The sequence below is a fragment of the Eschrichtius robustus genome, chromosome 16, assembly GCF_028021215.1.
Source record: "Eschrichtius robustus isolate mEscRob2 chromosome 16, mEscRob2.pri, whole genome shotgun sequence".
In the NCBI taxonomy this organism is placed as follows: Eukaryota; Metazoa; Chordata; class Mammalia; order Artiodactyla; family Eschrichtiidae; genus Eschrichtius; species Eschrichtius robustus.
The window spans coordinates 82,739,914-82,767,408 of NC_090839.1; the positions used below are offsets into that span (position 1 = coordinate 82,739,914).

Genomic DNA, 27,495 nt, shown 5'->3' on the forward strand with positions numbered 1-27,495 from the left:
ATGGATTACTGCCGTTCACCACTGGGGTGACATGGTCCTCGGCCCAACTAGAAGCTCCAGGAAGGAAAATGACAGATGGTTTTCAATTTCTGTTTCAAGTTTATGGAAAAACTTTGCTGTAATAAACATAAGAACTGGTCCCCCTACAGAGAAGTGGAAGTGGTACGAGGCCAGGTGAGGGGTCCCAGGGCCGCTGCCCCAGACACCACCTGCCCAGTTCGCGCTGCCTCAGGTCGCAGCGAGGATGTCGGGTCGGTGACGTCTCTGCTTTAAACCGCCGCCCCCGGCACCACCTGTCCCTCTCCGGCTTTTCCTCCACAGCCCATGCAACCACCTAATGCACTTTGCATTTTGCTTGTCTGTTTTGCCTCCTCGAATGTGTCATGAGACCTGCTTACAGGGATTCTGTTTGCCACCACGTGGCCCAGTGGGGTCAACAGTACCTGACAAGTATGGAGTACAACAGTAAGTGTTTGTTGAGTGAATGAATAAAAGATGGGGGATGTAGGCAAACCGTGAGTGAGAGCCTGCTTTGCGACATGACTGCCCGGTTGGTTTTATACTTCATCATTTTCTCCCAACTGCACTGCAGGAACAGATTCTGGTCAGAAAACAGTTTTCAAGTGGGACTGTTCTTCTAGAGTATTTTTCACTGGTTTCTAGTTGCCTCTTTACCAAAAGCCTTGTTTTTGAAAGCTAATCTCTAAATGATCAGGTTAAAATAAAAAGGCCTCTCCAGTTCTTAAAAATGAAAAAGGAGAAAATACTTTATTCCAAAAGAGATTTTTAAAAGACGTTTTTAAAGAAAAAGACAAGTTAACTACTAATGCAAATGTTTGTCACTGTTTCTGAATTTTCCTTCTCCGAGGCTAGTACTCCAGCCAAGCTTTCGCAGGATGTGTTCAGAGCCCTTGGCCCACAAGAATGTGGCCTCGCTCTCGCTCCCGAGGGGGCTTCTCAAGTCTTCCAAGCCAGGCAGTAAGAATGGTTACAAGGCTGCTGAGAGCCGTGGGCCCACAGGGTCCTGGGCTGGCGCCCACTGGCATTTCCAGGGAGAACCCCAGCGCGAGGGGTTTCGGCTGGTGTCCCAGCAGCAAGCAGGGACGGCTGAGCGGGCTAAGCTTCCCAAAGACCAGACGTGACACCAGAAGCCGCCGTGCGTTCCCCAGAAGGAGCCGAGATGAGCAGATCATCCTCGCCCTGCCGGGGCCGCACACCCCTGGGGCTCGGCCGACAACGGCGGCATCTGTGCTGAGTGCAGCACGTCTCACCCTCAGCAGCGGGGGGACCCCGTCCCGGCACCTCCAGTCACACCGCTCCGGGCCGCAGGGGAGCGCGGCACACCACACGGAGGGCCCGACCCTCTCGGGCCCCATCCAGAGCCCCAGCGGCTGCCTCTGCTGCGCAGTCCAGGCGGTCCTGAGGCCAAGGCCTGGCTCGAGCGGGTCGGGCAGGAGGTTCAGATGAAGGACCTGGCCAGAGTCACCATGTGATCCACGCCACACGCCACATCCACAGGCTCCCCAGGCATCGTCACCTGAACAAACAAGACCCAGCACACCGTGAGGAGGGATGGCCTGGTGGTGGCCGAACAAGGGCCTGACCCTGGCTCTGCTCTGGGTAAGTGACCTAACCGCTCTGAGCCTCGGCTCCCTCACCTGGAAATGGGGTGCTTACGCCCACCCGGCAGGTCTGCTGGGAAGGGTAGATGCACCCACCGTGGGAAGGGCCATCCTGACTCCCCACCCAGACCAGGGCAACACCCCCCCGAGAGGCCACTCTGGGCATGCGCACGGACCCTGCATGCACCGTCCTGGGAGGTGCACACCCCAGAGGCCATTCCCCATGTGTGACTCCCCAGAGGTCAACCTGTGCTCAAGCCAGCTGTTCAGTGACCCTTCCCAGGGGTCACCAGACAGCTCCCTGGAGCAGCTCCAGAAACCCTCCTGCCCTGCGCTGCCCTCAGGGTCCACTGTGGGAAGGAGGCCTCCCAGCCCAGTGTCTTCACCCACTCTACCCGTCAGCTCCAGACCCAGGCAGGCTGCTCCCAGGTCCCGTGCACCCCGGAGGAGGGGTGTTTACTGCGTCTCAGAAGGTGCCAGAGGCCTGGCTGGCAGCCCTGCCGACACTGCCACCCACACTGCCACCACTTCTTCCCAGGCAGGCCCAGCCCTCCGGGTGGCGTGCACACAGCCTCGTGCGGGTGTGGAGGCTCCAGCCTGCGGGCCCTGAAGGTGACTCTCACTGTCCCACAGCTGGGCCGTGGAGACGGACCCCCCCTCCCTCCAAACTCCATGGTGCCCACAACACAGGTGGGATCTCCAGGTGCACACAGCCCCCCAGTTCTCCAGGAGAGGGGCACTTTGCTTTCTCCTCTTGTTGTATTATTATTATAAATGTTATTATTATCACTATTATTACTTTGAATAGGTGATAGCCACGTGGCTACGATATAAAATGACATTCAGTAGAAAAGAGGAAAAGGTATTAAGTACCTTTGGACGCCACCCTGTCATCATATGCCCTGCTCCCCACCTTCCCTCTGAACTGGAAACTACTTTTAACTGGTTTCTTGTCTTTCCAGAGGTTCTAGACGCAGAAAGCCGGTGCGAGCGTAGTGTCCCCTCAGGGAGCAACTTCGAAGACGGCGCACCTGCACCTGCACCTGCACCTGCACCTGCACCTGCACCTCCCCCTCAGCCCCTGCCAGGACGCTGACGCTGCTCTTCTGACCGGACCCGAATCCTGCCGTCCCTCCCCAGTGGCAGCGCGCAGCGGGGCAGCGTGACAGCTGGAGGGGGATCTGTAACAGCCTGCGGAGTTTACTGAGCTTTGGAGGGAAAGGCCTCGTCCAGATGGCCTGCCCTAAAAGCCCAGAGGCAGCAACGTCAACCGTTCAGAGACAAGTCCATTAGGGTCTCCCGGCCACAAGGCAAACGGATGCTAGTAACCAAGTCGTGCTACTCACCCGTCCCTAAACAAACGCCTTCAGCAAAACCTGTTACAGAAATCACTGAACAAACATGCAGCGGTGCCCTCAGCTCATCGCAAAGGCCCAGAGCTGCAGAAAGCGTTCCAGGCTGGCCATAGAAGCAGAAGAAAACATGCTGCCTGGGCTGACCAGGCCAGGTGAGCTCCTAGCAACCTCCCCGGGCCACGAGAGCACCTTTATTGACCTCCCCCAGGAAAGGGCCACTCTCCGCGCTGACCTGCGGCCGAGCTGTCACACTTAGGCACCTCTGTCCTTGTTCCCCAAGGGCTGTGACCATCAGAACCCAAAGCAGAGGGAGCCACCTCGCCTTGGCTGACTCGCCGGGACGATGGTCGTGGCTGACGCTGGCCCCAGGAGCCTCCCTGGGGAGCAGCAGGTGGCTCCCGAGGCCCCAGCCGCCCCCGGCCAACTGCCTCTCAGTGCAGCCTCTGAACTGAGTCCAAGAGAAGGCTGCCCTCAGCCACGTTTTATTTGTGGCCTCATCAGGGTTAAAAGGAGTTTCTATTCTAAACCAATTTACACTCACATTGTTGCAAAGGCAAACAGTTCCAGAAAACGAACCATATTTGGCCTGAGTGACTCTGAAAAGTTTCAGCAGAATCAGTGTAGGAACAGCTCTCTGCACAAGGACAAGTTCCCAAGACACACACCCCCCAGGTGAAGCACAGACGATGGCAGAGGAGGAGCGCTGGACCAGCTGTGATCCGGCCACCAGACTTGCCGTGTCCCCACTCGGCTGCACCCGAGATGCCCTGCCCGGCACCCAGAAGCCAGGCCACACCCCGGAGGGGAGCCGCTCAGCCTGCGAGGAGGCCCAGCCCCTGCAGCGTGCCCTCCCCTGGGGCGTCAGAACTGCCAGGGCCTGTGGCTCCTGAAGCAGCCAGGTAAGAAAGAGGCCCAGCAAGCAGAGGGTTCCCAGCTTGTGCTCCAACCCAAGCCCCACCAGAGAGGTGCACGGTGAGGGGGAAGCATAGCCTGCACTCAGAGCACCGAGTTCACGTCGCAGCCCACCCACTGCGCAGCTGGGAGACTGGGCCAGCGGCTTCGAATCCTGAAGTCAGTGTGCACGGGTGCAGGCTGGGGGGCAGCCCAACCTACACAGGCTGTTCTGAGGATAAGAGAGATGGTGCAAAGCACCGGCCCCCGGGACAGCTCCGGGCCCTGAGAATGGCGGTCATGTGCGACGGAAAGTGAGGGCATGGCCTGGGTGGGGGTGGGGCCGCTCGAAAGCTCTCCCCAGTGTCCTGTTCCCAGGCCCGCAGGGCTGCCATCGGGCAGAGGGTCCCCACCTCTGCCTCGCCCTCCCTCCGCTGTGGGGACTCCAGGGGAGCCCAGCTCAGGCCCTCGCAGAGGAGGGGGACCATGGTGACGTCTTAAAGTCAGAAATTCCGAGTCTCATTCTTGGCTCTGCCTTTTTTTTTTTAATATATTTATTTATTTATTTTTGGCTGCGTCGGGTCTTCGTTGCTGCGCGCGGGCTTTTCTCTAGTTGTGGTGAGCGGGGGCTACTCTTCCTTGCGGTGTGCAGGCTTCTCATTGCAGTGGCTTCTCTTGTTGCGGAGCACGGGTTCTGGGCGTGCGGGTTTCAGTAGTTGTGGCACGTGAGCTCAGTAGTTGTGGCTCGTGGGCTCTAGAGCGCAGGCTCAGTAGTTGTGGCGCACGGGCTCAGTAGTTGTGGTGCACGGGCTTAGTAGCTTCGGGGCATGTGGGATCTTCCCGGACCAGGGCTCAAACCCGTGTCCCCTGCATGGGCAGGCAGATTCTTAACCACTGAGCCACCAGGGAAGCCCTCCGCGTCTTACTAGGTGTGTGACCTTAAAGGAATCACTGAACCTCCCTGAGCTCTGAGCATCAGTGTGGAGGAGGAAAACACCCTGGACAGCTTCCGGGAGGAGAGGTTTCAATCAGGTGACTCAGATGTCACTTCCTAGGCCTACAAATCGTCAGAAAAGCCCAGGCTCTGTAAGTCAGTCTAAGAATAACTAGTTAATACCACTGTAGGAGCTACAAATATGGCTTTACTCTTTTTTTTTTCTTTCTTGGAATACTTTTTAAATGATGTAACATATCCCCTACTTAAGATTAATGAGAAAATAGTGTTTAAGGAATAAAAATCACCTGCAATTTTTTTTTTAAGTGAGACAGCAGAACAGACTGGAGAAAGGTCCAACTACCCAACAAGAGACTAACCTTTAAGGAATCCAACCTAGCTGATCGAAAACCTGGTTCCTGTCACCACCACTCTCCCAGAGCCCCAGCCTCGCATCTTGGAGCCGGCACAGACCTCAGCGCCATCCTCCCGACCAAAAGGTGACACGTGTGTGAAGGAGCTCCACAGACACACAAGGGGAGACAATGCTGTGGGGCATGAAAGCAGCTGTCACGGGAAAGACCAGAGTGCCCTTTCCCTGATGGCATGGAGGCCGGGAACGACACTTCAGAGGGACGTTCAGCGCAGGGGTCCGGCTTGACCAACAGGGCATCCGCCCCCAGGCCTGCCACCCCACCACAGAGGCCAAGCCTGGCCTGGCCACTTGGACAACGAAAACGCTCTCAAACCTGATTTCACAGCTGATCTTCGCTCTAATTGGGAGGACATGAAGGCAGGTGGGGAGCCCCTAGTCACAATGGTCATTCATTCAAAACCCACTTGGCTTGGCCGTTTCCCCAGCTGCCCCTCAGAAGGAAGTCCCTTGCAGGGGTGGGGGGTGTTAAAGAGAGGGCTGCGAGAAGCCCCCAAGAGAATGAGCAGGATTCTAACTGCTCCATATTCCCTGAGCTGCCGGCCGAGGTCCACCCGCCGCCACGCCTTTCCTCACCCGGGCTGGGGTCCCCAGGGGACAAGCGGGTCAGCACTAGCCAGGCTGGGAACAACTCTGGGCCACAGTCATTTTTTTTCCAACAAGTTTAAAGTCTCCCTTTTGACGTGTTCTCTTAGAGAAAGCACCGGAGTCAAGGCCTGCCGAGCTCAGGGGAGCCAGCAGCCAAGGGGAGGGCTGAGAGAAAGAGCCCCTAAAATACCAAAGTAAGTGCCTCGAAACATTTTCTGTGGGTTTTTGACCGATAAATCCTTTCTTTTTCTTTCTTCTCTTTCTTTCCTTTCCTTCTTTCCTTCTTTCTTCTCTTTCTTTCCTTTCCTTCTTTCCTTCTTTCTTTCCTTCTTTCTTCTCTCTCTCTCCCTCCCTCCTTCCCTCATGTCTGTGTTGGGTCTTCATTGCTGCGCGTGGGCTTTCTCTAGTTGCAGCAAGCGGGGGTTACTCTTCGTTGCGATGTGCAGGCTTCTCATTGCGGTGGCTTCCCTCATTGCAGAGCACAGGCTCTAGGCACGCGGGCTCAGAAGTTGTGGTGCACGGGCTCTAGAGCGCAGGCTCAGTAGTTGTGGCGCACAGGCTCAGTTGCTCCGCGGTATGCGGGATCTTCCCAGACCAGGTCTTGAACCCGTGTCCCCTGCACTGGCAGGCAGATTCTCAACCACTGCGCCACCAGGGAAGTCCCCCTTTTTTTTTTTTTTTAATTACACATTTCTTTTGCATTTTTACACGTGTTTTTTTAAAAATGCTTTACACAACCTCAAAACACGTTAAAACCTAACCTTCGGGCTTCCCTGGTGGCACAGTGGTTGAGAATCTGCCTGCCGATGCAGGGGACACGGGTTCGAGCCCTGGTCTGGGAAGATCCCACATGCCACGGAGCAACTGGGCCCGTGAGCCACAACTACTGAGCCTGCGTGTCTGGAGCCTGTGCTCTGCAACAAGAGAGGCCGCGATAGTGAGAGGCCCGCGCACCGTGATGAAGAGTGGCCCCCGCTTGCCGCAACTAGAGAAAGCCCTCACACAGAAACGAAGACCCAACACAGCCATAAATAATTAAAAAAAAAAAAAAAAAACAAACCTAATCTTCAAAGAAAACACTTAGGCACGTACACACACGCGAACACACGCACGTGCACACACACAGGCGTGCACGCACACAAGCGCCTGCTCCTCTACACAGAGACTATCTCTGGAAGGGGACAATGAAACCAGAACCAGTGGCTGCCTCTGGGACAAGAGATGGGAGACTTATTTTTCATAATACATTTCGTACCACGTCCATATGTTCTGTATTCAAAAAAATAAATAGCCTTTTCTTTTTGAAGAACTTAAAGAACTGACTTAGTAAACGACACTAAGATAAACTACAACTTAAGAAGGAACCCTCTTCCCCTTTAATTCTGAAATGAGCCTTTTTGTGTAATTGCATCCTCCCCTCAGAAGAGCCTTCATGTTTCACTCTGAGGGCTGTGGTAAGGCACTCTGAACATTAAACATCCCGCTTTCTTTTAAATTCGCTGTAAAACATTCCTCTCCACAGGCCTCTGTAAACAGCTCTCAGCACGTCCACTTCTTCATCTCAACCCTCTCCCTCTCGGCGCCCCGAGGCACCGGCCTGCAGCTCACTGCTCCCTGAGGCACCCGTGTGCCCGAGGCCAGCCTCCAAGGAGGCTTCCTACAGGCACCACGGGGCTGGAAGCCCGGCCCGCTGCTGGCCGGGCTGCTGCGTCAGGTGAGTCTGCCCTGCAGGCACGCCGCCCTCACACCCGCCCAGCCCAGCCTTACCCTCCACGGGAAGTACTGGTCTTCCAGGCGACCGATTCCCAGGCACCCTCGGACGTTCTTGCCCCACACAAAGAGCTCTCCTCTGTCTGCAAATAAAGAAAAACGGCTTGGTTGGGGCTTGAGGCCAAGGGCAAGTCTCCAAGAGGAGGAAGGGTCATGAGAATAGGCTTTCTAGAACCAGGTACAAAAAGATCAAAGTGAAACTTCAGTTTCTCCCAGGCATTAATGCTTTCTTCTAAGGGGACAAGTATACAGTACCATCCCCATACCAAAAACACGTCCCGGCCCAGATTCATGCTGGGTCCCTCTCATGGGAGATGAACACATGCCTGCAGGTGGGCCCAGGGGCTCCTGCACACGGCCCACTCTGTGCGGCCCTCACACAGACACCCTCACCGCCCAGTTATGTCCAACCGAACCCCGCCCTCCACAACTCCTGAAATCTCAGCATCCTCAAATCCTGGTCACACCCTGACAGAGTGAGAAGTAGGACAATTTGTCATGTCTTGTCTGGGTCTCCACATCTCAGGAGCATTTGGTCAAGTGACACACGGTGACAGGGCGCCTCTCTGGGCCGAGTCTACATCTGTGTGCTGGGAGCTGGGACAGCCTGGGGACTGACACGCACGTTCCTGTCCTCGCGGGGCTGGAGCTAGTTGAAGAGCGAAAATTAAACAAATGATTAAGCCACCTAATGCATGTTTTCAAATTGTAAACAGTGCCATGAAGGAAAAGGACAGGCAGGGTGCTGTAGGGGCAGGCCAGGAGACTGAATCCAGATGGGGGCTCTGCGAACGCCGGCTCCAGGATGGACCCTCAGACGGGGCAGGGCCCTCAGCGCAGACTTCCGTCCACACCAGCCTGGGGCGTCCTCAGCACAGAGCCCCCATTTCCCAGCCCCCTCTGGCAGAAGGCTCTGGTCATGGGAAGAAGGAGGGAAGACATGGAGGAGCCGGGACTGAAACAACCGGCTGATTAAATACGGGACCTTCCGCGACGCGCTGGCAGAGCCCTCTGGTCTCGCTGCCGTCCTTGGTCTTCCACCTCACAGGTGTGTTTAACAGGACAATTCAGTCTGGCCCCCAGCACGTCAGCAGACCGCAGGGCAAACCAGAGGAGCCCAGGCTCTGAGGCGCCCTCTACCGAGGAACAGTCACTGGCACTGGAGGGTGGCTGTTGGGTCTTGGGGGAAACCTAGGTAGGATTTCATTTCAGTGTGACCCCAAATGGCCTCATGGCACGACAGCAGACAAAGCAATCTACCCTAGTCAAAGGCTTCGTACGGGTTTCCAAGTACGTGTACTTTGCACATAGTTTAAGCCTTAAACACTGGGGAAACAGGTTACTGTTACCTCCAGAATTCGCCCACACTGACTCTATCTGCTACATCAAAATAGCTTTAAAACGCCAATGTGACACAGACGCATTTGCAGATGAAGGTGGCTGACCCAGCGAGAGGGGCGTGAGGGGTCCTCCACGCCGGTCACCACTGCTGCCACCCAGTGCCTCAGCGCACAGACAACACTCCACGCGCCACCACAGCGGCCCACGCTGCAGCCGCCGCTGCTCAAGCCCCAAACCCTGAAACGCAGACAGTGACTGAACGGTAGTGAGGACTCCGGGACAGACGGTGCTCGTCTGGAGCAGTCCTCACGTTAGCACGAGGCCAGGGAACCCAAACCGACTGTCCCGGCCCAGATGTTTCTAAAGGAAACAACAGCTTGCCATGAGACAAGATGGTCTTTAAATTGCAAGGAAAAACTGAATTTACTTGAGAATCACAAAATGAAATTTAGTTCCGTCTTACTATTCAAGTCAACTCACGAGGAGCAAATTGAACCGACAGCCGCGGTGGTGGGATGAGAGCTGTAATCGAGAAGCGCAGACACGCGGGAGGTCTGCAGAGTAACTTTGTATGTCATGGCTTGGTAATTGGGCAACCCTCTGAGAAAACCTCCATTTCAGCCCCCCTTCGATCACCGCCCCCAGCACTGGGGAGAAACCGGGCACATCTACCCCCTCAAAACCACAGGACAGTCTTACAAATGTGCCTCTTGCCGCCCCACGCTCCTGGCTTGGATGAGGGTCGGGCTTGGCCAGGGACCGGGATGAAGCCCCCCACGTTCACTTCCTGCTCACCCACCGCGGACGTACCAAACCTCCGCGGGTCGCCCCCAGCAGCCCGGCCCACTCGAGGGTCCCCTCTCCCACCACCGACTGCATCCGCTGGAGAAAACTCACTGCAACGCCAGCCTAACCACGAACCAAATGAACTGAAAACAAACCTCCCGGGTGAAAAGGAGACACACATTAGACCACCTCAAGCCAAACAACTTCTGGATTGGCTGCTCTCTTTAAATATCCACACAAGGGCGCCACTCCGCTGGATGGATGGAAACTGAGAGCGGCCCACGGTTTGGGGCTGAACCTGAGAGGGTGAAGCTTGGTAAGGCCTTGGGGCCACACGCGCTTGGTCACTTACTGGTGAGGGCGGCGAAGTGGTTGAGTCCACAGCGAATACGGGAAACCTGGACTCCTGGGTTGAACTCCGTCAAGCCAAAGAGAGTGGGTGGAATCATTTCTGGAAGGGCAGTTTCCATGAGGTTTGGTCCTTTCCCAAGAATTCCATAGCCCCAGACGAAAACATGTCCTTCTCCTGGATTACAGTAAAAACAACGGTCAGGAAGTCAAACCAAGTGCAGCCCTCCCTCGCTAGAAATTCGAACCACACCACCAAGATGCATTATATCCACATGGACTTTTTTTTTTTTCCCTCTTCTTGCTTGGCAAGAACATGTTGACATTTAAAATAACGTTTCTTTTCTCCTCTTTCAAATTCTTGCTTGTGGAGTATGTCTAGCCAGCTAACCAATCTCACAACACAAACGTCCTACATCTTGAGTGTGCTGGACGGGGCCACTCCATAAATCAGCCACAAACCCCGCGTGAACACAGGAGAGCCTTAGAGGGGCAGCTTTTCCTAACAGCTCTACGTCTCACACGGATCAGAAGACCAAGCCAAGTACACACACAACTTCTGGCCAGATTCTAAAATTCGTAATGATCTTCAGGTCATAAAAAATTTACTACTCATCACTGGTGCCAGACGTTTAATCCCAGGGGCTTGGCTCCCAGTACCTGAACCCTAAGGCTCTTCTCCTGTGTGCCCGTGGCTCTTGGTACGGCCTCTCTGGAGAAGGCAGGCCTGGGGGCTTTGGCCCAGGCGTAGGAAGAGGGAGCAGTAGTGCATCCGCCACTCCAGAGGTTTGGATAGTTACTTAGCTCTACGCTGGCTGTTCGTCGACCTGTAAATCACGGCTGTTATCCTTCTGTCAAGAATGTCACCCTCACCCTCTATTAACTGAACTAAACTAACTAGATCTTCCCACAACCGTGCTCCCCGCACTGAAAACCACAGCCTGAATCCAGTGGACACCAACTCTTCCTCACCCAACCCACCCACAGCTTCCCAACCAACTGCCTGCAAGAGGGTCTCACCGTTTAATACAGCACAGCCTGTCCCCCCACTCGCAGCCTGCTTCACCCGCCCGACTCCTGAGAAGGGCAAGCACCGGGGGACGTTCACCTGAATCAAAGGAAGGGTCCACACTGTTAGGAAGACAAACCAGCGAGAACTTGGAAATACTGTTTCATGTACAGAGTAGATAAGCCCCAGTTCATTCATTCCCTCCCCATGTATCTCCTGAACGTCATACACATGCTAAGCTTCTAACTGGGTGCTGGGAAGATGACAGGCGGCAGGAGCAGCAGTCCCGCTCTCAGACTGCAGCCCAACGGGGGAGGCAGATGTCAGCCAAAACTAACACAGGATGGATCTGTGCTGAATGCAATGAAGGAGAGCACAGGGGTCCCTGGCGTGAGTGTCAGGGAACCTGATCTGGTGTGCGGGGAGGAGCAATCAGGAGTAAGCGGGCCAGGGGAGAAGAGAAGGAAATCCCAAGGCAGCGAGATGGACGTGCAAAGGGAGCAAGGTGAGTGTGGCACGTTCAGGAGCTTAAACAAGGTCAGAGTGGCCGAAGCAGGGGGACAAGGGGGAGTATTTGTAAGAGGCCGGTGGGGACAAGGGAAAGCAAGTCACGCAGGGTGCTGTTGATCACGGTTAGGATTTGGTCTCTATCCTAAGCACAACAACGAGGCAGTAAGGGTTCCAAGTGGGAGAGGGACGTGATTTCTAGAGGGGAATGTGAGTGGACGTGGGTAACAGGGGAGAAGGGCCAGGATGTCGACATGAGCGTGAATTCACTCCGGGATGTACTGAACTTGCAGTGCCTAGAGACGGCCAAGTGGCACTTCTGCTCAGAGTGACAGATGGGAGGGTCAGGGGTTGGGAGAACGAAGTGTGGCCAACTTAGCTGTCCAGCAGGATTTGGTCTTGGCCACCCCTACTGAGGAATAACTTTGCAAGACAGATTTTAAGTGCTTCCGTGACAGCCATGAATCTTTTCAGAGTCACTTGCAAATGGAGACAGCTGGAGGGTAACAATCCCTAAGATGACTCCAAAGGAATAAAGGGGCTTACTGATCCGAGATGACGCGAGGCTGCTGGCCTGGCCTGGCGTCTGCTGCCTGGCTCTCACAGCTTCTCTACCCAACTGGGCTCTGGCACAGGGCCCTCGGCAAAGGCTGAGAAACGCTCCAGCAAAGAGCCACTGGAAACGCACCACTGTTGTCACTGACAGGATGAGGCTCAGACCACGTAAAGATCATGGATGCGGTGGGCTGCTTCCAAAACAAATGACCCGTCTGTGCTAGTCACACCATGGATAATCTGCGCCCTTGTGTGTGGGAGTTAGGCCTAGTGACTTGCTTCTAAAGAACAGAATTCCAGCACACGTGAGCGGAAGGCACTGCCAAGATGAACTTACAAAGCCCTGGCTTCCGTCTCACTGACGCGCTCTCTCGCCCTCTCACTGGCTCACTCGGCTGAAGCCACGCTGTGAGCCGCCACTTGGAGAAGCCTGCATGGCAAGGAGCCCAGGAAGGCTTGGACGGCCGCTGTGAGCTGGCCAAGCGCCAGCGAGGACCTGGGGCCCCAGGGCCAACAGTCCACGAGGACCTACACCCTGCTGCCAACCACCAGGACGGGCCCAGAGGCAGGGCCTTCCCAAGGTGAACCCCAAGGTGACACCAGCCTTTGAGAGGCTCAGAGCCAGAGACCCAGCTAAGCCACCCCTAGGTTCCTGACCCACAGAAACGGTGAGACAATAAATGTGTGTTGTTTTAAGCCGCTCCGTGGTGGGGTCCTTTGTCATGCAGCACAGATAATGACGACATGACCCTGGCTCTGCCCTCACAGGAAGGCCGTGGGAGACACTGATCTCAGGCCTTGCTATCCGGAAGCCCAGTCCCTCTTCTAAACATTTTATTTGCTGTTTATCTTATGGAAACAATGAATCATTTCAATGACCACGTTTTCGTCTCTGTTTTGGCTACAAGAGAGCTCACAGCCAAATCTGCAGCCACTTCTAGCTACTGTGTCAGACCACAGAGAATGAATTTTTTCATCCAATTAGCTATCTTTATCCGTTTGTGCATATCTCTTTATCTATTAATATATATTTAAAGCACTTCTGTATGTTGTCAGAAGTTTGATGATATTAAGTCCTTATCACTTAGAGATACATGCTGATTTATGGATATGATGTCTAGGATCTGCTTCAAAATAATGCAGGACAGAGAAGCAGATGGAATTACAGATGCAACGAAATTGGCCATTAGGTGTATGGGGCTTTTTGGAGAGCAGGGTGGGGAGGGTGAATGAAAATGTTCTGGAATTAGTGGGGACAGTTGCACAACCTTGAGAATACACTAAAAACCACTAAGTCACACAATTTAAAACAGTAAATTACCTATTTTTTTGAACGGGCCATTAGTTGGTAATTGTTGAACATGGATGATGGATACAGAGATTAATTATGCAGTGAGGTCTACTTTTTGCTTACATTTGGAATTTTCCTTAATAAAACGTTTAAAACCCTACTGTACTGTACTGACGGTGTGACAGGGAGAGGCCACCAGCAGGACTGCCAATGCCCTACTGCATGATCTAGGGGCCGCACAGGTGTCTTCATCAAGGAGCACACCTCAGATCTGTATATTTGGGGGTACACACACTAGACAGCAACAAGAGGCCGACTGTGACATCACAGGACCTTATGTAAACAGCCTCACATCCCTTTCAGAACAAGACAGGGCACACAGCCATACCTAAACTACTGCTCTAAACCAGGACTATCTCATCGAAGTATTGATAATTATGGCTTTTGCATCTAAGCTTTCTTTCCAGGCTCCAAGGAGATCGCCAAGAACTCGGCCCCTTGAAGAGGCAGCCATAGCACAGGTGAGGCCTACACGGCACCCTACACATCACCCCTTCGTGAAGGATCTCTTCTAAACATCCTTAACACTCTACTTCCAAACCCCCAGCCCCGGGCTGCAGAGGACCTCGTGGGGTCGTACCTGTGTGGAGTCCGTGACCGAGGCCAGCTGCAGGTACTCAGAGTTCCCCCACCCAAAGAGGCTGCCATCGACCGACACAGCCAGGCAGCAGTCCCCGTAGGTGGCCACCTGGACCACGTTCACTCCGGCAAGGTCTCCAGCCAGCTTGGTGGGCGCGCTGGTGATATTGTAGTGACCCAGACCTGGAACAATGGAAAACTGTGTTACTTACTTTTAATTGTTTATTCTTTTAACAAACACTTGCATTGACCTACTATGTGTCAAACACAGTTTTAAGCACTTTGCAAACATTAACTCAAAATCCTAACCTGTTACTCTACATGCTGTACAACCTCCTTCTCCATGTTCTCTCAGAAGAGGGAAAAACATCATAGTAATTGTTTACTTTTAAAACCCTTGATGGGACTTTCCCTGGTGTTCCAGTGGTTAAGACTCTGCGCTCCCAATGCAGGGGGCCGGGTTTCGATCCGTGGTCAGGGAACTAAGATCCCACATGCCACAACTAAAAGATCCCGCGTGCAGCAACGAAGATCCCTCGTGCCACAACTAAGACCCGGCACAGCCAAAATAAATAAATAAATAGAATTTCAATAAATAAACAAACAAATAAATAAATAAAACCCCTGATATTTTCTAAGTCTGATTCAAGTTAGATACCTTTTCAGGATGAAACACCAACACACAATGAACCTATGAGACCTTGTATATTACATACAGGCACACCTCGTTCTATTGCACTTCACAGATACTGCATTTTTTACAAATTGAAGGTTTGTGGCAACCCTGTATTGTCAAGTGATGGTTGGCACTTGGGGGGCAGTATTTTTTAATTAAGATACGTACATTTTTTAGACATAATGCTATTGCACACTTAATAGACTACAGTGTAGTGTAAACATAACTTCCATATGCACTGGAAAACCAAAGTTACAACAAGCAATTCCTAATGCACTGCTGGGCTTGCTAAAACATAAAAGAAATCTCTAAGAGCCCATCCCACCTCAGCCCCCCACCCCACACCATCCCCCAACTACAACAAATCAAAACTGGCAAACTGGTGTGGTACACAGTGACCAGAGGAAAAGACGGGGCTTGCCGGGAGGACAAATGTCACCATCAGCACTGCAACGGAGAGTAACCCCTGGGCAGCAGACCAAGGTAGAACCCTGAACCACAGACGCGTGCTTGCACCAGGCTTTCTCAAAGGGGCCCAAAGCAGTGTCAGGCTGGCAGCACCCCTCGGCAACAGGCAAAACCCTGTTATTATGTACTCCATATATAATAAAAAAGATTTTTAAAAAGTAATTCAAAATGTTGAAGGGTTATGAAAGAAATACGATGCTGAGATAGAAACTGCTTTAGACAGAATGGTCGGGGGAGCCTTCATTGAAGAGACAACCTGAAGCTGAGGCCTACAGGATGAAAAGGAGAGCATAAAAGAGCATTCTAGGCTACGGGAACAGCATGTGCAAAGGCACAGTGGCAGCACAGAGGAGGACAGGCTCCAGAACGGGCTGCAGGGGGCTCGTGGGGCTGGACTCAGAGCCTGGCAAGCAAGGGCAGTGAGGCCATGTGACAGTGGAGCTTCTGGAATGGCACCAGGAAACTGTTAACCATAGTTATCTCCAGCGAGTGGGACTTTCACTTTTCACCATATTCCTTGGTCTATGCTGTCAAAATGTATCAACAATTTCATTCTTTTCATAAAAAGCTGATTTTTAAAAGTTACCCACACCAAGATTTTAAAAAATAAAAAGAAGCTTCCACTTTATAGATAAAAAAAATGCACATTTTAAAAACTGGCATTGTAATTAAATTAGGACACTTAAATTGACAATACTACTAGAGAGGTTATGATTAAATTGATACTTCTATACATTGCTGATGGCAATATAAACTAGTAAAACTTTTGGGAAGCAATTTAACAACACAGTCTGAAAATAAAAATATTCGAATCCTTTGACCCACTCCTGGGAATTTATCTAGGACAACAATCCAAATGAAAGAAAAAGCTAGATGTCTATACATGACAAATGTCACACCTCCAATGGCTACTGCACCCCCCAAAAAGTATGCCTCCTGACAACAGGGTAATGAATAATCACCTGATAAAATGATTAATTCACCTTATGGTACATTAGTTTGATGCTGTACCATAAAAATATTAAAAACTGCAACTGAAAATTATACCAACGTGGAAAAATGTTTCGTGTAAATTTAATGATAAAACAAGCATAAAAAATCACACCTCTGCTATGATTACAATAAAAGATGTTCACACATGAGCAAGGACTTGGGAGAAAACATGAGTCAAGGAACAAAGATGATGTGATGAGGTAGCAGGATTATAGAGGATTTACACAAGATTTAAATCTTAAATTTAAGGTCCTCCCTTCAGACAAATATCAAACACAGAAAAATAAAATATACAAGGATGATAAAGCTTATCCCTCATTCCTCCCTCCCTTAATCACATTCTTCTCAAATGAGTTAAAATCGAGCTCCCTTTAGGTGGCATTTGTCTCTTAAAAGACTCAGACTTGTTGTAGGACTCTCCAATCCTCTATCCAATCCGGGGAGCCAGGGGTGAGGGGGATGGGAGGGGACACAAGAGAACAGCGTTCCCAGGAAGTGACAGGAGAGGGAAGAGTCGGATGAAGGCAGCAGCACCATCCCACAGGGAGGGGGGCGGGGGTGGAAGGGACGCTACCTGTTTGCCCATCCGCGCCCCATCCACAAGAATACACTTCTCCTTTATCCGTCAGGAACAGACTGTGGTCCTGGCCGCAGGCGACCTATCACACAAACAGAGGTGAGGTTGGTGAGAAGGAATCCTTGGAAGCCGGTGTCCTGGTCCAAGTGCCCAAAGCCGGGCACCACTCCCCACCGCTCCTGAGTGCCAAGGGGGCTGGGCCGGTAGGCTGTCCTGCTCTGCTCCACATCTGACTCTTTCTCATTCCAGCGCAGCCCAGCTTGTGTCTCCTACTCCCCTGAAGCTGCTCTTGCTAAAAAAAAGAACAGTGCCAGGTGTCCTAAGGAGCGAAGCCGAGAGCTCCTCCACCCGACGCCACCTGCGGAACCGCTCCCTCCTCCATAAGCCTCTCCCCACACCCCAACAGTGTCCCATCTTTGTCACTAGCTCAGTCTCCACTTCGGACCCTTCAGGGCTGGAATCCTCCGCTGAGGTCTGCCCTCTGCCCTCCTAGCTCTGCACGCTTCCTGGGAGATGGCACCCACCCCCACGGCTTCTGCTGCCACCGCCACGCGGTCATCTCCAGTCTCAATCACTCTGCTGAGTCCCAGACCTACTGTGCCAACTGCCTAATGAAAAGCACCATTTAGCAAACATTCCTTACGCCAGGCACTGAGCTAAGTCAAAAACCAAGGCCACCCAGTAAGAAACCGAATCTCAGAGAAGTTTGGTAACTTGCCCCAAGTCACCCAGTTAACATGTGGACAAGCAGGGACTTGAACTCGCATCAAGGTGGCTCTGAGGCCTGGGCAAGATGCACACTGCACTCCACTGCCACCCTGAAAACAAATCCCCTCGCCACCTCCCCCTCACCTCCCCTGCTCCGGGACTCTGCCATCCGGGCCAAGGACATCAGCGCCACCCATCTGCCTGCGGAGTCACACTTGGCTCCTTCTAGCTCCCTCCCTGCCCATCGAATCAAGCCTCGAATCTGGTCAATTCTCCTTATGTCTCCTCACCTGTCCCTTCTCCCCACAGCGTCCCACCTGGACTTCACCTCCTCCCTCAACTTTATTCCATGGCCAAAGTTATCTTCTCAAACAGATTGTGACTTGGCTGTCACTCGCCCTGCTTAGAACCTTTGGCAGCCCCTGACCACCAAGAGGACGCAGTCTAAACTCCTTAATGAGGTGTACAAGACCCCGCATCGTCCCCTCTCAACCCGTCTTCCAGCCGGTTCCACCCCGCCCCACCGCAGGCAGGCACACCACACTCCAGCCACACTGCATGCTCTCGGCACCATCAAGCCTTCAGGCTGCTCCTTCTGCCATAAAACCTTTCCTACCACCCACCCCGGTCCAGCTGGTCAGCTCCTCGGCTACCTCCTCCGTGACGCTGTCTCTCCTCCCACTCCACGCCTGGTAGACGTAACTGTTCTCCTTCTGGTGCTTTCGGTAGACACTCATTTACAAATTTAAGCATTTAAGTATCTACCATATGCCAGGCACTGTACCCAAGCATGGGTACAAGATAAAGCAGCCTGGAACACACACAGTCCTCATATACTCTGAGACAGCTAGTTTTTATAACCTGCCTCTCCCACTAGAGTGTTACCCGCCCTCCCCAATTTTTACTAAACTTTGTATCCCCACAAGCTAGCGTAAATCCTGGCCTATAGTAGGCAGGCAATATTTACTAAAATAATTTATTAATTAAGAAAATCCCCCTAACAATTTGCCATCACCTCACCCAACTTTCACCCTTTCAAAATCACCCCCCGGGGCGGGACCAGTGGTTCTCAGCCCACGTCTCTTACCTGGACCACCTGTCCATCGAAGTCCTGCATCCTATGGACTTTGTGACTTTCGCTACAGCCAGGAGCAATTTGGGGAGAACCAAAAGATATGGCCATGATAAGCACTGTGCGATTCTGGCCCCTCCCGTCACCCCAACTAGCAGCCTCCCCACACACATAGCAACGCTAGGGAAACTCTCAAGGTCAAATATAAGGAAGAGGTAGGTCTGGGCATGAAAGTAAAATGAAACAAAATCCTTTGGTGATTTTAATATGCTGCAGATTTCTGACTCGTGTTTAGACCTACCAGCATAATGTGAGGAACTAGAGGGAAATTTTTTTAAAGACTAGAGGAATTTTTAAGTTAATCAATTTGGTGAAAATAACAAACAAAATCAAAGAAGTTCCACGCATCACAGTCAACGCTCACACGCCCTCCCTCCCACCTGCACCGGAAAGATACTCTCCACAGCCTTCCAGTGAGTTCTCACTGCTCCTCTCCAGCATGAGGAACCTCGAGTTTTACTGCTCTGTGGGTCTATCACATCGTAATCACTCAGGGGGTGTTTAATGCTTGACACAATTTGGGGAAGGGGTAGTCCTTTCGGGAACTCACCTGTAAACTTCATTTTCGACCACTTTTCTTCCACACTGCCCGTAAGAATTGTTCCCCATGCTGAAGACTAAAGGATAACACTGCCAGTTAAATGCTCTGCAGGTTCATGGAGTCCTCAAATGTCAGGACTGGAGGGGGTCTCAGAAGTGGTCCTAGCCCGACCACTCACCCTAGCTGCCCCTTGGCTTCCTTCTCCAACATGCCCAGCCTCTGCAGGCACCCCCCACAGGTGTGCTGGGGTCCAGACTGCCCGCGAAGGCCTGGGCCACTGTTGCCGTGCCTTCCGTCTCCCCACCCGGGCCCTGGTTGCGCTTCTCAGGAATTCCACAGTGTGAGGCGAGCACACTCCGTGAAAGGCCTCAGCAGCCCCCATTCCCTGTACTTGTCACTGGGCTGCCCTCAATGCCAAGCCCCCTCTTTAAAGAGTTCCTAACACCACCTTCGCCTTTTCCTACAAAGCACACTTAGCCAAAAAAAATGAAATTTGAAAACGTTAGTCAAGTTGACCTTCCCCTGGAAACAACCACTCTTCTGGAGAGCGCCGGGGTGAGCCAGGAGCCTGGACCGTGAAGCCCCCCACCTGGAAGCAGTGTCAGCAAACAGGCTGCTTTCAGTACAAGGGAAAAAGCCGTCTACACACATGGTCGGCTTGGTGGCTCCACGGCTAAGGAGCAGGGGGCCAAAGTAAGGCTGCTTGCTGTGCGCCATCACACTTATAAATACCTGAGGTTTTCCAAGAACCACAGAGGGCAGAGAACACGGAAGAGTTAGCAGAGGCTGCCCAACACAGCTCTCCTGAAACCATCCTACTGACTTGCTTGGGAAATGCCAACAGCTTCACTAACTAGACGTGGCTCAACTGAACAAGCCACTTCAGGCCCAACAGCAGGAAAGCGGTCCCCACTCTCGCATCACCTCCTTCGCTGTCTGTCAGAACGAGAGAGTGGGCTCTGCCGCAGGAGACTTGCAGCACCTGCGTCTCCTGAGGTCTGTCCAGTGGCAGTGGGACGGGCGAGGGCTCCAAAACATACTCATATCCCCTCGCTGAAACGAAAAGGACAAGGTGCACATACATTACACTGCCTGAGAGAGTACATTAGTGGCAGAGCTAAGACGAGAACTCCAGCCCCACTCCCAGCCCTTGGCCTCCATCACATGTTGGGTTATTGAAAAGCACACTTATTAAAGAAATCTCTTCCCACGTCATTTAACACCTTCTGGATTTTTTTTTTCACACCCCCTGCAGTGGAAGGATGGAGTCGCAACCACTGGACCACCAGGAAAGTGCCACCTTCTGGATTTTTAAGGAAAGGAAAAGTATTTTCTTCCTGCAATACCCACTAGAATTTCTAGTAAAGTGAAGAACAGCATATACGGTATGATACCACTTAGATTAAAAGGAAGTTAAAAAGAATACATAGATGCATGTGCTTGCATATACATAAAATCTCTCTAGAAGGATATTCTGGAAACTGTTGACACAGGTTGTCTTCAGGGAGAAAAACTGTGTGGCTGGGAGGACAGAGGTGGAAAGCAGACTTTTCTCCATATATTCAACTGCGTCTTTAGGATTCTGAGGTATGCAAGTATGTTATCTATTCAAAAAAGAAAATTTTAATATTTAAATAAGCAAGAAAGGGAGAAAGTGTTTTAGAAGGCACTCTAAAGAAGAACATTATTGCTCTTCATAATCCTACTGGAGAAGCCAGAATGGTCTATATAGGGAATTCCTATGGTAGGTTTTAAACGATGAGCTTCAGAATATTTTTAATGGAGGCTGGAGTTAACGAGAAGAACTGCAAACACACTGGCTCTCAACCCACTCCCCACTAACGACCCCTCTCTCTTCCCCTATGAACCTCATGTTTAAAAACATTTTGTCCTGGGGACCTCCCTGGCGTTCCAGTGGTTAAGACTCCGTGCTTCCACTGCAGGGGGCGCAGGTTCAACCCCTGGTTGGGGCACTAAGATTCCTCATGCCACATGGCGCAGCCAAAAAATTTAAAAATTAAAAAAATGAAAATGAAAGCATTTTGTCTACCAAATATATGGCCTTATTATTATGCTTGCCTGTTGGTATTTTTAGTGACTGATATAATTTTCAAACAGAGCTTCTGATCAGCATGGAATAACAAATTTATCACAATAAGATGATGTAATTCTAAGCAAAACCAAAGACGCTGGACAATGCTGTTAGTGTATACAGACTTATTAGCTGCAAAAATACAGTACTTTAAAATACTAAAACCTTACATCTCCTATTACTATCTTCACTGACCCCCTAAGGGCCTGGAAAGCAGTAAATACATAAATTTAAAGGGAATCTGAAGTGTTACAGCTCCTTTTTAAAATAAATAAATAAATAAATAAATAAATGGAATCTGGCTCCACATCCAACTACCAACTGACAGGAAATACAGAGGACAGAGGATCATGTTAAACAGCACCACAGGGATGCATTCAGCAAACTCCAGACTGGAAACTTCTACAGGATAATCAACATGATTTCTTCAATAAATAAATATCAAGCAGAAAAAGACTGACACAAACTCAAAAGTGTTTTAAAAGTCTTATCAACCAATTGCAATGTCCAGACCTTATCTGGACCTTGACTCGAATAAATTTTTTAAAATAAAATAAAAACCTAATGACATTCATGAGACAACTAGCAATTTAAACACTGGAGGGGAGTTCCCTGGTAGTCTAGTGGTTAGGATTTGGCACTTTCACTGCTGTAGCCCAGGTTCAATCCCTGGTTGGGTAACTGAGATCCTGCAAGCCGCGCAGCACAGCCAAAAAGAGAAAAAAGTTAAAAATAAAAGAAAAGAAAATAAACACTGGATATCTGATATTAAAAGATTATATTGGGACTTCCCTGGGGGCACAGTGGTTAAGAATCAGCCTGCCAATGCAGGGGACACGGGTTCAAGCCCTGGTCCAGGAAGATCCCACATGCTGCAGAGCAACTAAGCCCGTGCGCCACAACTACTGAGCCCGTGCGCCTAGGGCCCGTGTTCCGCAACAAGAGAAGCCACCACAATGAGAAGCCCTTGCACCGCAACGAAGAGTAGCCCCCACTCGCCACAACTAGAGAAAGCCCGTGCGCAGCAGCAAAGACCCAACACAGCCAAAAATAAATAAATAAATTTATATAAAAAAAGAAAAAAATGGTCCACATCAAAAAAATCTTTAGGGCTTCCCTGGTGGCGCAGTGGTTGAGATTCTGCCTGCCAATGCAGGGGACACGGGTTCGAGCCCTGGTCTGGGAAGATCCCACATGCCGCGGCGCAACTAGGCCCGTGAGCCGCAACTACTGAGCCTGCGCATCTGGAGCCTGTGCTCCGCAACAAGACAGGCCGCGATAGTGAGAGGGCTGCGCACCGCGATGAAGAGTGGACCCCGCTTGCCGCAACTAGAGAAAGCCCTTGCACAGAAACAAAGACCCAACACAGCCAAAAATAAATAAATAAATAAATAAATAAATAAATAATAAAAATAAAGGAATTCCTTTAAAAAAAAAAACTTTAAAAAAAATAAAAATCTTATTTTGTTATTTTTAGGTGTGATAATGATGTCGTGTTTATTTTTTTTAATAGTCCTTAATTTTTTTAGATATGTACTGAAATATTTAAGAAAAAATCAATAACGTTAAGATTTGCTTCAAATTTGTTGAGGGGGACAGTGGGGGAAATGAATAAAACATGACTGGCATGAGTTGATGATTGCTGGAGCTGATGGCAGTACATGGGATGCCTTATACTCTTCTGCCCATTTCGGTATATAATAAAAGGTGTAAAAAAATGTAATGTGGCGTCTTACACAGCGAAAAAAGACTTCAATGCTAATTTATAAAACAATACTGATACAAAATTAAGTGAAAAAAGGCAGAAAACAAAACATATGCTGTGGGCTTCCCTGGTGGCGCAGTGGTTGAGAGTCCGCCTGCTAATGCAGGGGACACGGGTTCGAGCCCTGGTCTGGGAAGATCCCACACGACGCGGAGCAACTAGGCCCGTGAGCCACAATTACTGAGCCTGCGCGTCTGGAGCCTGTGCTCCGCAACAAGAGAGGCCACGACAGTGAGAGGCCCGCGCACCGCGATGAACAGTGGCCCCCACTTGCCGCAACTAGAGAAAGCCCTCGCACAGAAACGAAAGACCCAACGCAGCCATAAATAAATAAATAAATAAATAAATTTAAAAAAAACAAAAACAAAAAACATATGCTGTAATCAATTATATTTTTAACATATTTGCATATGAATGGGGAACAGGAAAAAATGGGGGGAAAAAAGTCTTGTCCAGTATATTTCTGGGTAATTTTCCCTTTATTTTTAAAAATGTTTCTTATCGTACTTATATTGATAGCTAGCATCTACTTTTTAAAATGTCATTATAAATCATTTCTAACATTTTTACAATTCAAGTTTCAAATATTTGGAATCAAACCTCCATCTTAAGGATTTCACTGAATTTTTTCCCTAGACCATATTCTAAGCACTGTAGAATATTTCAAGTGATCTCCAAGCTAGGAAAGAAAGGTCATCTCTTTGGGGCCAAAAAAGAACACCTTTACTGGGACTTCCCTGGTGGCGCAGTGGTTAAGACTCCACGCTCCCAATGCAGGGGCTCAGGTTCGATCCCTGGTCAGGGAACTAGATCCCACATGCATGCCGCAACTAAAAGAGTTCCCATGCCACAAGTAAGGAGCCCTCAAGCCGCAACTAAGACCCGGCACAACCAAATAAATAAATAAGTAAAGTTAAAAAAAAGAGAACACCTTTACTTACCAGCAAACGCCTCTCTGCCTAAAGGTTCAATGTTATTACCAAACAAGCTAAAAAATAATCCCATCTAGATGGTTTCAAACAACATCCCTTTAAAGACTCCATCTATTCTGTTGTTATGGTTTGGTTTATGAAATCACATTCTTAAAAATCAAAGGGTGGGGCTTCCCTGGTGGCGCAGTGGTTAAGAATCCGCCTGCCAATGCAGGGGACATGGGTTCAAGCCCTGGTTCGGGAAGATCCCACATGCCGCGGAGCAACTGGGCCCCAGCTACTGAGCCTGCGCTCCAGAGCCCGCAAGCCACAACTCCTGAAGCCCGGGTGCCTAGAGCCCGTGCTCTGCAACATGAGAAGCCACCGCAATGAGAAGCCCGCGCAACACAACGAAGAGTAGCCCCCACTCACCGCAACTAGAGAAAGCCCGTGCACAGCACCGAAGACCCAACGCAGCCAAAAATAAATAAATAAGATAAATACATTAAAAAAAAAAAAAAAAAGGGTGCTTTTTCAGACCAATCACAGCAGAGAGAAACCAAGGTGAGAACGCTCACTTTTATCTTTCCGGCTCCTGTGAAATCCAAGCTGAGAATCTTTGTTGAGCCCCATACCCCAAACTTTCGTAACATCCTTGGTTTTAGAGGACAGCAATGTGAATCCATAGCCACAGGCAGCAGATGAAATCTGAAAAAAAAATTCCCATAAAGCATTGACTGATTTGTGACATCAAGTTTTCCCAGCAATAAATGACAGGTTGTTTATCCATTCCAAGAACACACACTATTACTATAGCAACTAACATTTATTGGACGTTTACTATGTGTTAAGGGCTTGATATGTACTGTCTCGTTTAATCTTCACAATCACCCAATGGTCTAAGCATCAAATCATCCCCATTCACCAAGACACAGTCTCACAGAGTAGTTAAGTTGAAGACTACCTTATTTTGAATCTTGGCAAGACCGCAGGGTTTACAACTGGTAGACCCTTACCAGCTGTGTGACTTGAGATACACTGCTTAACTTCTGTGTCTGTTTCCCTCTGTTTAAAACAGAGATAACAACAGTGTCTCTCTCATTGGGTAGCTGTGAGGACTAAATGAGTTAACATAGTTAAAACCCTTAAAGTAGGGACGGACTTCCCTGGTGGTCCAATGGCTAAGACTCAGTGCTCCCAACGCAGAGGGCCCGGGTTCGAGCCCTGGTCAGAGAACTAGATCCCACATGCCGCAACGAAGATCCCACATGCTGCAGTGAAGATCCCGCGTGCCGCAACTGAGACCCAGTGCAGCCAAATAGATAAATGTTTTTTTAAAAAAACCTTAAATAGTACCTGACTTAATGTAAGAGCTATATAAAGTATTTATTATTATTGGTGGTAGTAGTAGTAGTATTTGGGAGTTAAGGAAATCAAGGCTCCTAGAAGATTAACTAGCCTGCCTAATACAGTCTCACAGCTAGTAAGTGGAAGCGGTCTGATTGCAGAGTGCATGTTCTTTACCCTTATGCTACACTGTTATAATCTCAAACAACCACTGCCATGAAGAAGAATTAGTATTACAGCTACCGTGAATATAACACATTGACAGGGCCAGTGTGTTTGCTGGGTGTTTTACCCACACTGCTATCAATCCCCACATTCACTGATCAGATGAGGAAACTGAGGCTTCAGTGGGGCTGGAAGCAAACCAAAGGCAGCCTGGTTTTAGAGTCAATCCCCTTTCCATAATACCCAGAGTGGCCTGAGGCAGTCCTGGTTTACACCTGATGTCCCAAGGTTCACTCTCAAGCAAATGATGACAAATTACATGGTCACCCTGATGATCCCCCACTATCTCTTGGTTGTTTACAGTTTACCAAAGGCCTATGTAGTCAGTCTCAGAGACTACATGTAAATCTAACCTAATCCTGATGAAAATGCCAGCTTTCCACTGATAATGAACAAACGTGGGGTTTTTCTTTTTTTTTTTTTTAACTCCAGCATTTCTTGAAGGAAGCGAGCTAAATACTTCTTTTAAACTTGATGACTTGTTTAATCAAGTCATCCAAAAGTTATATATCTCTCCTTCTGCCTTGTGACATTTTCCCTCGTAACATTCACATGGAAGGTACATAAATGTACACTTGTATTAGGAAAAAAACAAACAAACAAACAAAAACCCTCAGTTCTCCGGCCTTCTGGAATGGCTCCACCTCCATAGAAATGACCCACTGGGGAAGGAGGAGCCAGCCCCTGACCAAACAGCAGGAAACATAAAAAAGTGAGTCCAAAACTGATGCCCAGCACACTACAATTATTCTCATCTGTTTACTCAACATTCAACAAATATTTGGGAAGCACCTACTGTATTATTAAATCTGCTAATATGTGAAAAGGCTTTGAACAATACCTGACACAGAGTCAGCATTAAGCAATGTTTTTTATAATATGCCACTAGGGGACTTTCCAACTATGGTGGTGTGAAGAGGTTAGCAAATCTCTCCCCAAACAACAAGTATAAAACTGGAGAAAACTGCAAAAAACAAACCCACAACCATTTCAGGGCTCCAGAAGTCAATCAAAGGCAAATAAATCAAGAAGTTACTCATGAAGGGCTGCTAAAACTACAGGCAAGAGTATCAGGGGTTTGTAGACCCCTTGTCCTGGGCTGCTCCATCTACCCCAGCTCAGTCAGCACAGAAGTTAGAAAAGGGCAGAGCTGGCCATGAAACCATCAGCTTTGTTGCCAGAAAGGACAAACTTAATTTGGGGTAGAGGGTGAAAAGTCATGTGCCACAGCAAACTCAGCATGACACAACCCAGGAAGATCCACAATTCAGCGAGCCTGAGGTTGCAATCCTGACTAGGGTAAGAGGAGAGGCAGACCAGCCAGAAATTTAATGGGAAGATCCTAGAAATGAGAGAGCCATGGAAGGCTCTCCACACAAGCATGGCTGACTGAGAAACTGCACAAAGGAGCTCCCAGCGGAAAGAAAAGCTGAGGCAGACTTGAGATCAGGCTGAACTTTCAGTGTGGTTCCCAAACCACACACAGAATCAAAGGTGAAGGAGAGAAACCTTATAAGCTCAAGGTGTCTGAGCACAGCCTCTGCCCAAATCACTGGCTGACCACAAAGGTATGCAGATAAGGGGCAACCCTGAAGAAGCCTGGCTAAAAAAAAAAAGGCAGTGCGGGGAGGGGAAGAGAGCTAGGACGGGGAACAAAACAAAATCCCCAAGCAAAGACACTGGTGTCAGTGGCCACGCAGAGCAGGGGAGACTGACTCCCTGAATTAGAGAAAAGTTACCCCACCTCCAAAAACCAAAGACAAAGAACTCAAGGAAGATAATATCAGAATCCAGAGCTGTTTATAGCCAAGAGCCCAGTTTTCAGTAAACAAGTACAAGACATGCAAAGAAACAAGAAAGTGTGACCTATACTGAGGTAGGAAAGCAGCCAAGAGAAACTAAGTGGACCAAGATGTTGGATTTGTGAACTACTGTTTGAACTATCGTTCAAAGAATATTTTAAAACCATATTTAAAGAACTAAAGAAAAAT

The 27,495-nt window shown here is 49.9% G+C and overlaps 1 protein-coding gene and 1 long non-coding RNA gene across 6 annotated transcripts in view; one reads left to right on the plus strand and one right to left on the minus strand.

Moving 5' to 3' along the window:
* Positions 1-1,416: 1,416 nt before the first annotated feature.
* Positions 1,417-27,495, minus strand: part of RCC1L (RCC1 like) — a 33,877-nt gene continuing 7,798 nt past the window's right edge. The window contains exons 2-11 of one of the 2 annotated variants that reach the window (XM_068525144.1): positions 24,511-24,640; positions 20,089-20,217; positions 19,174-19,240; positions 18,579-18,630; positions 16,781-16,865; positions 14,071-14,252; positions 11,089-11,176; positions 10,073-10,246; positions 7,591-7,676; positions 1,417-1,537 (exon numbers count right to left, since the gene is read on the minus strand). In XM_068525144.1, coding sequence (XP_068381245.1) covers positions 1,460-1,537; positions 7,591-7,676; positions 10,073-10,246; positions 11,089-11,176; positions 14,071-14,252; positions 16,781-16,865; positions 18,579-18,630; positions 19,174-19,240; positions 20,089-20,217; positions 24,511-24,640 — 1,071 coding nt within the window. In that variant the 3' untranslated portion in view covers positions 1,417-1,459. Of the gene's footprint in view, positions 1,538-4,346; positions 4,736-7,590; positions 7,677-10,072; positions 10,247-11,088; positions 11,177-14,070; positions 14,253-16,780; positions 16,866-18,578; positions 18,631-19,173; positions 19,241-20,088; positions 20,218-24,510; positions 24,641-27,495 lie in introns of those variants that run through there. The other variant, XM_068525145.1, reaches the window with a different exon arrangement.
* On the plus strand, positions 1,532-14,652 carry LOC137750680 (uncharacterized). Of its 4 annotated transcripts, none has more exons than XR_011070530.1 (7): positions 1,532-1,620; positions 2,585-3,876; positions 5,130-5,599; positions 5,931-6,017; positions 7,346-7,537; positions 8,310-13,951; positions 14,038-14,652. It is a non-coding gene; the product is annotated as an uncharacterized lncRNA (long non-coding RNA). The 4 variants fall into 4 exon arrangements; XR_011070532.1 differs by having other exon boundaries at positions 13,898-13,951; XR_011070529.1 differs by having other exon boundaries at positions 7,346-13,951.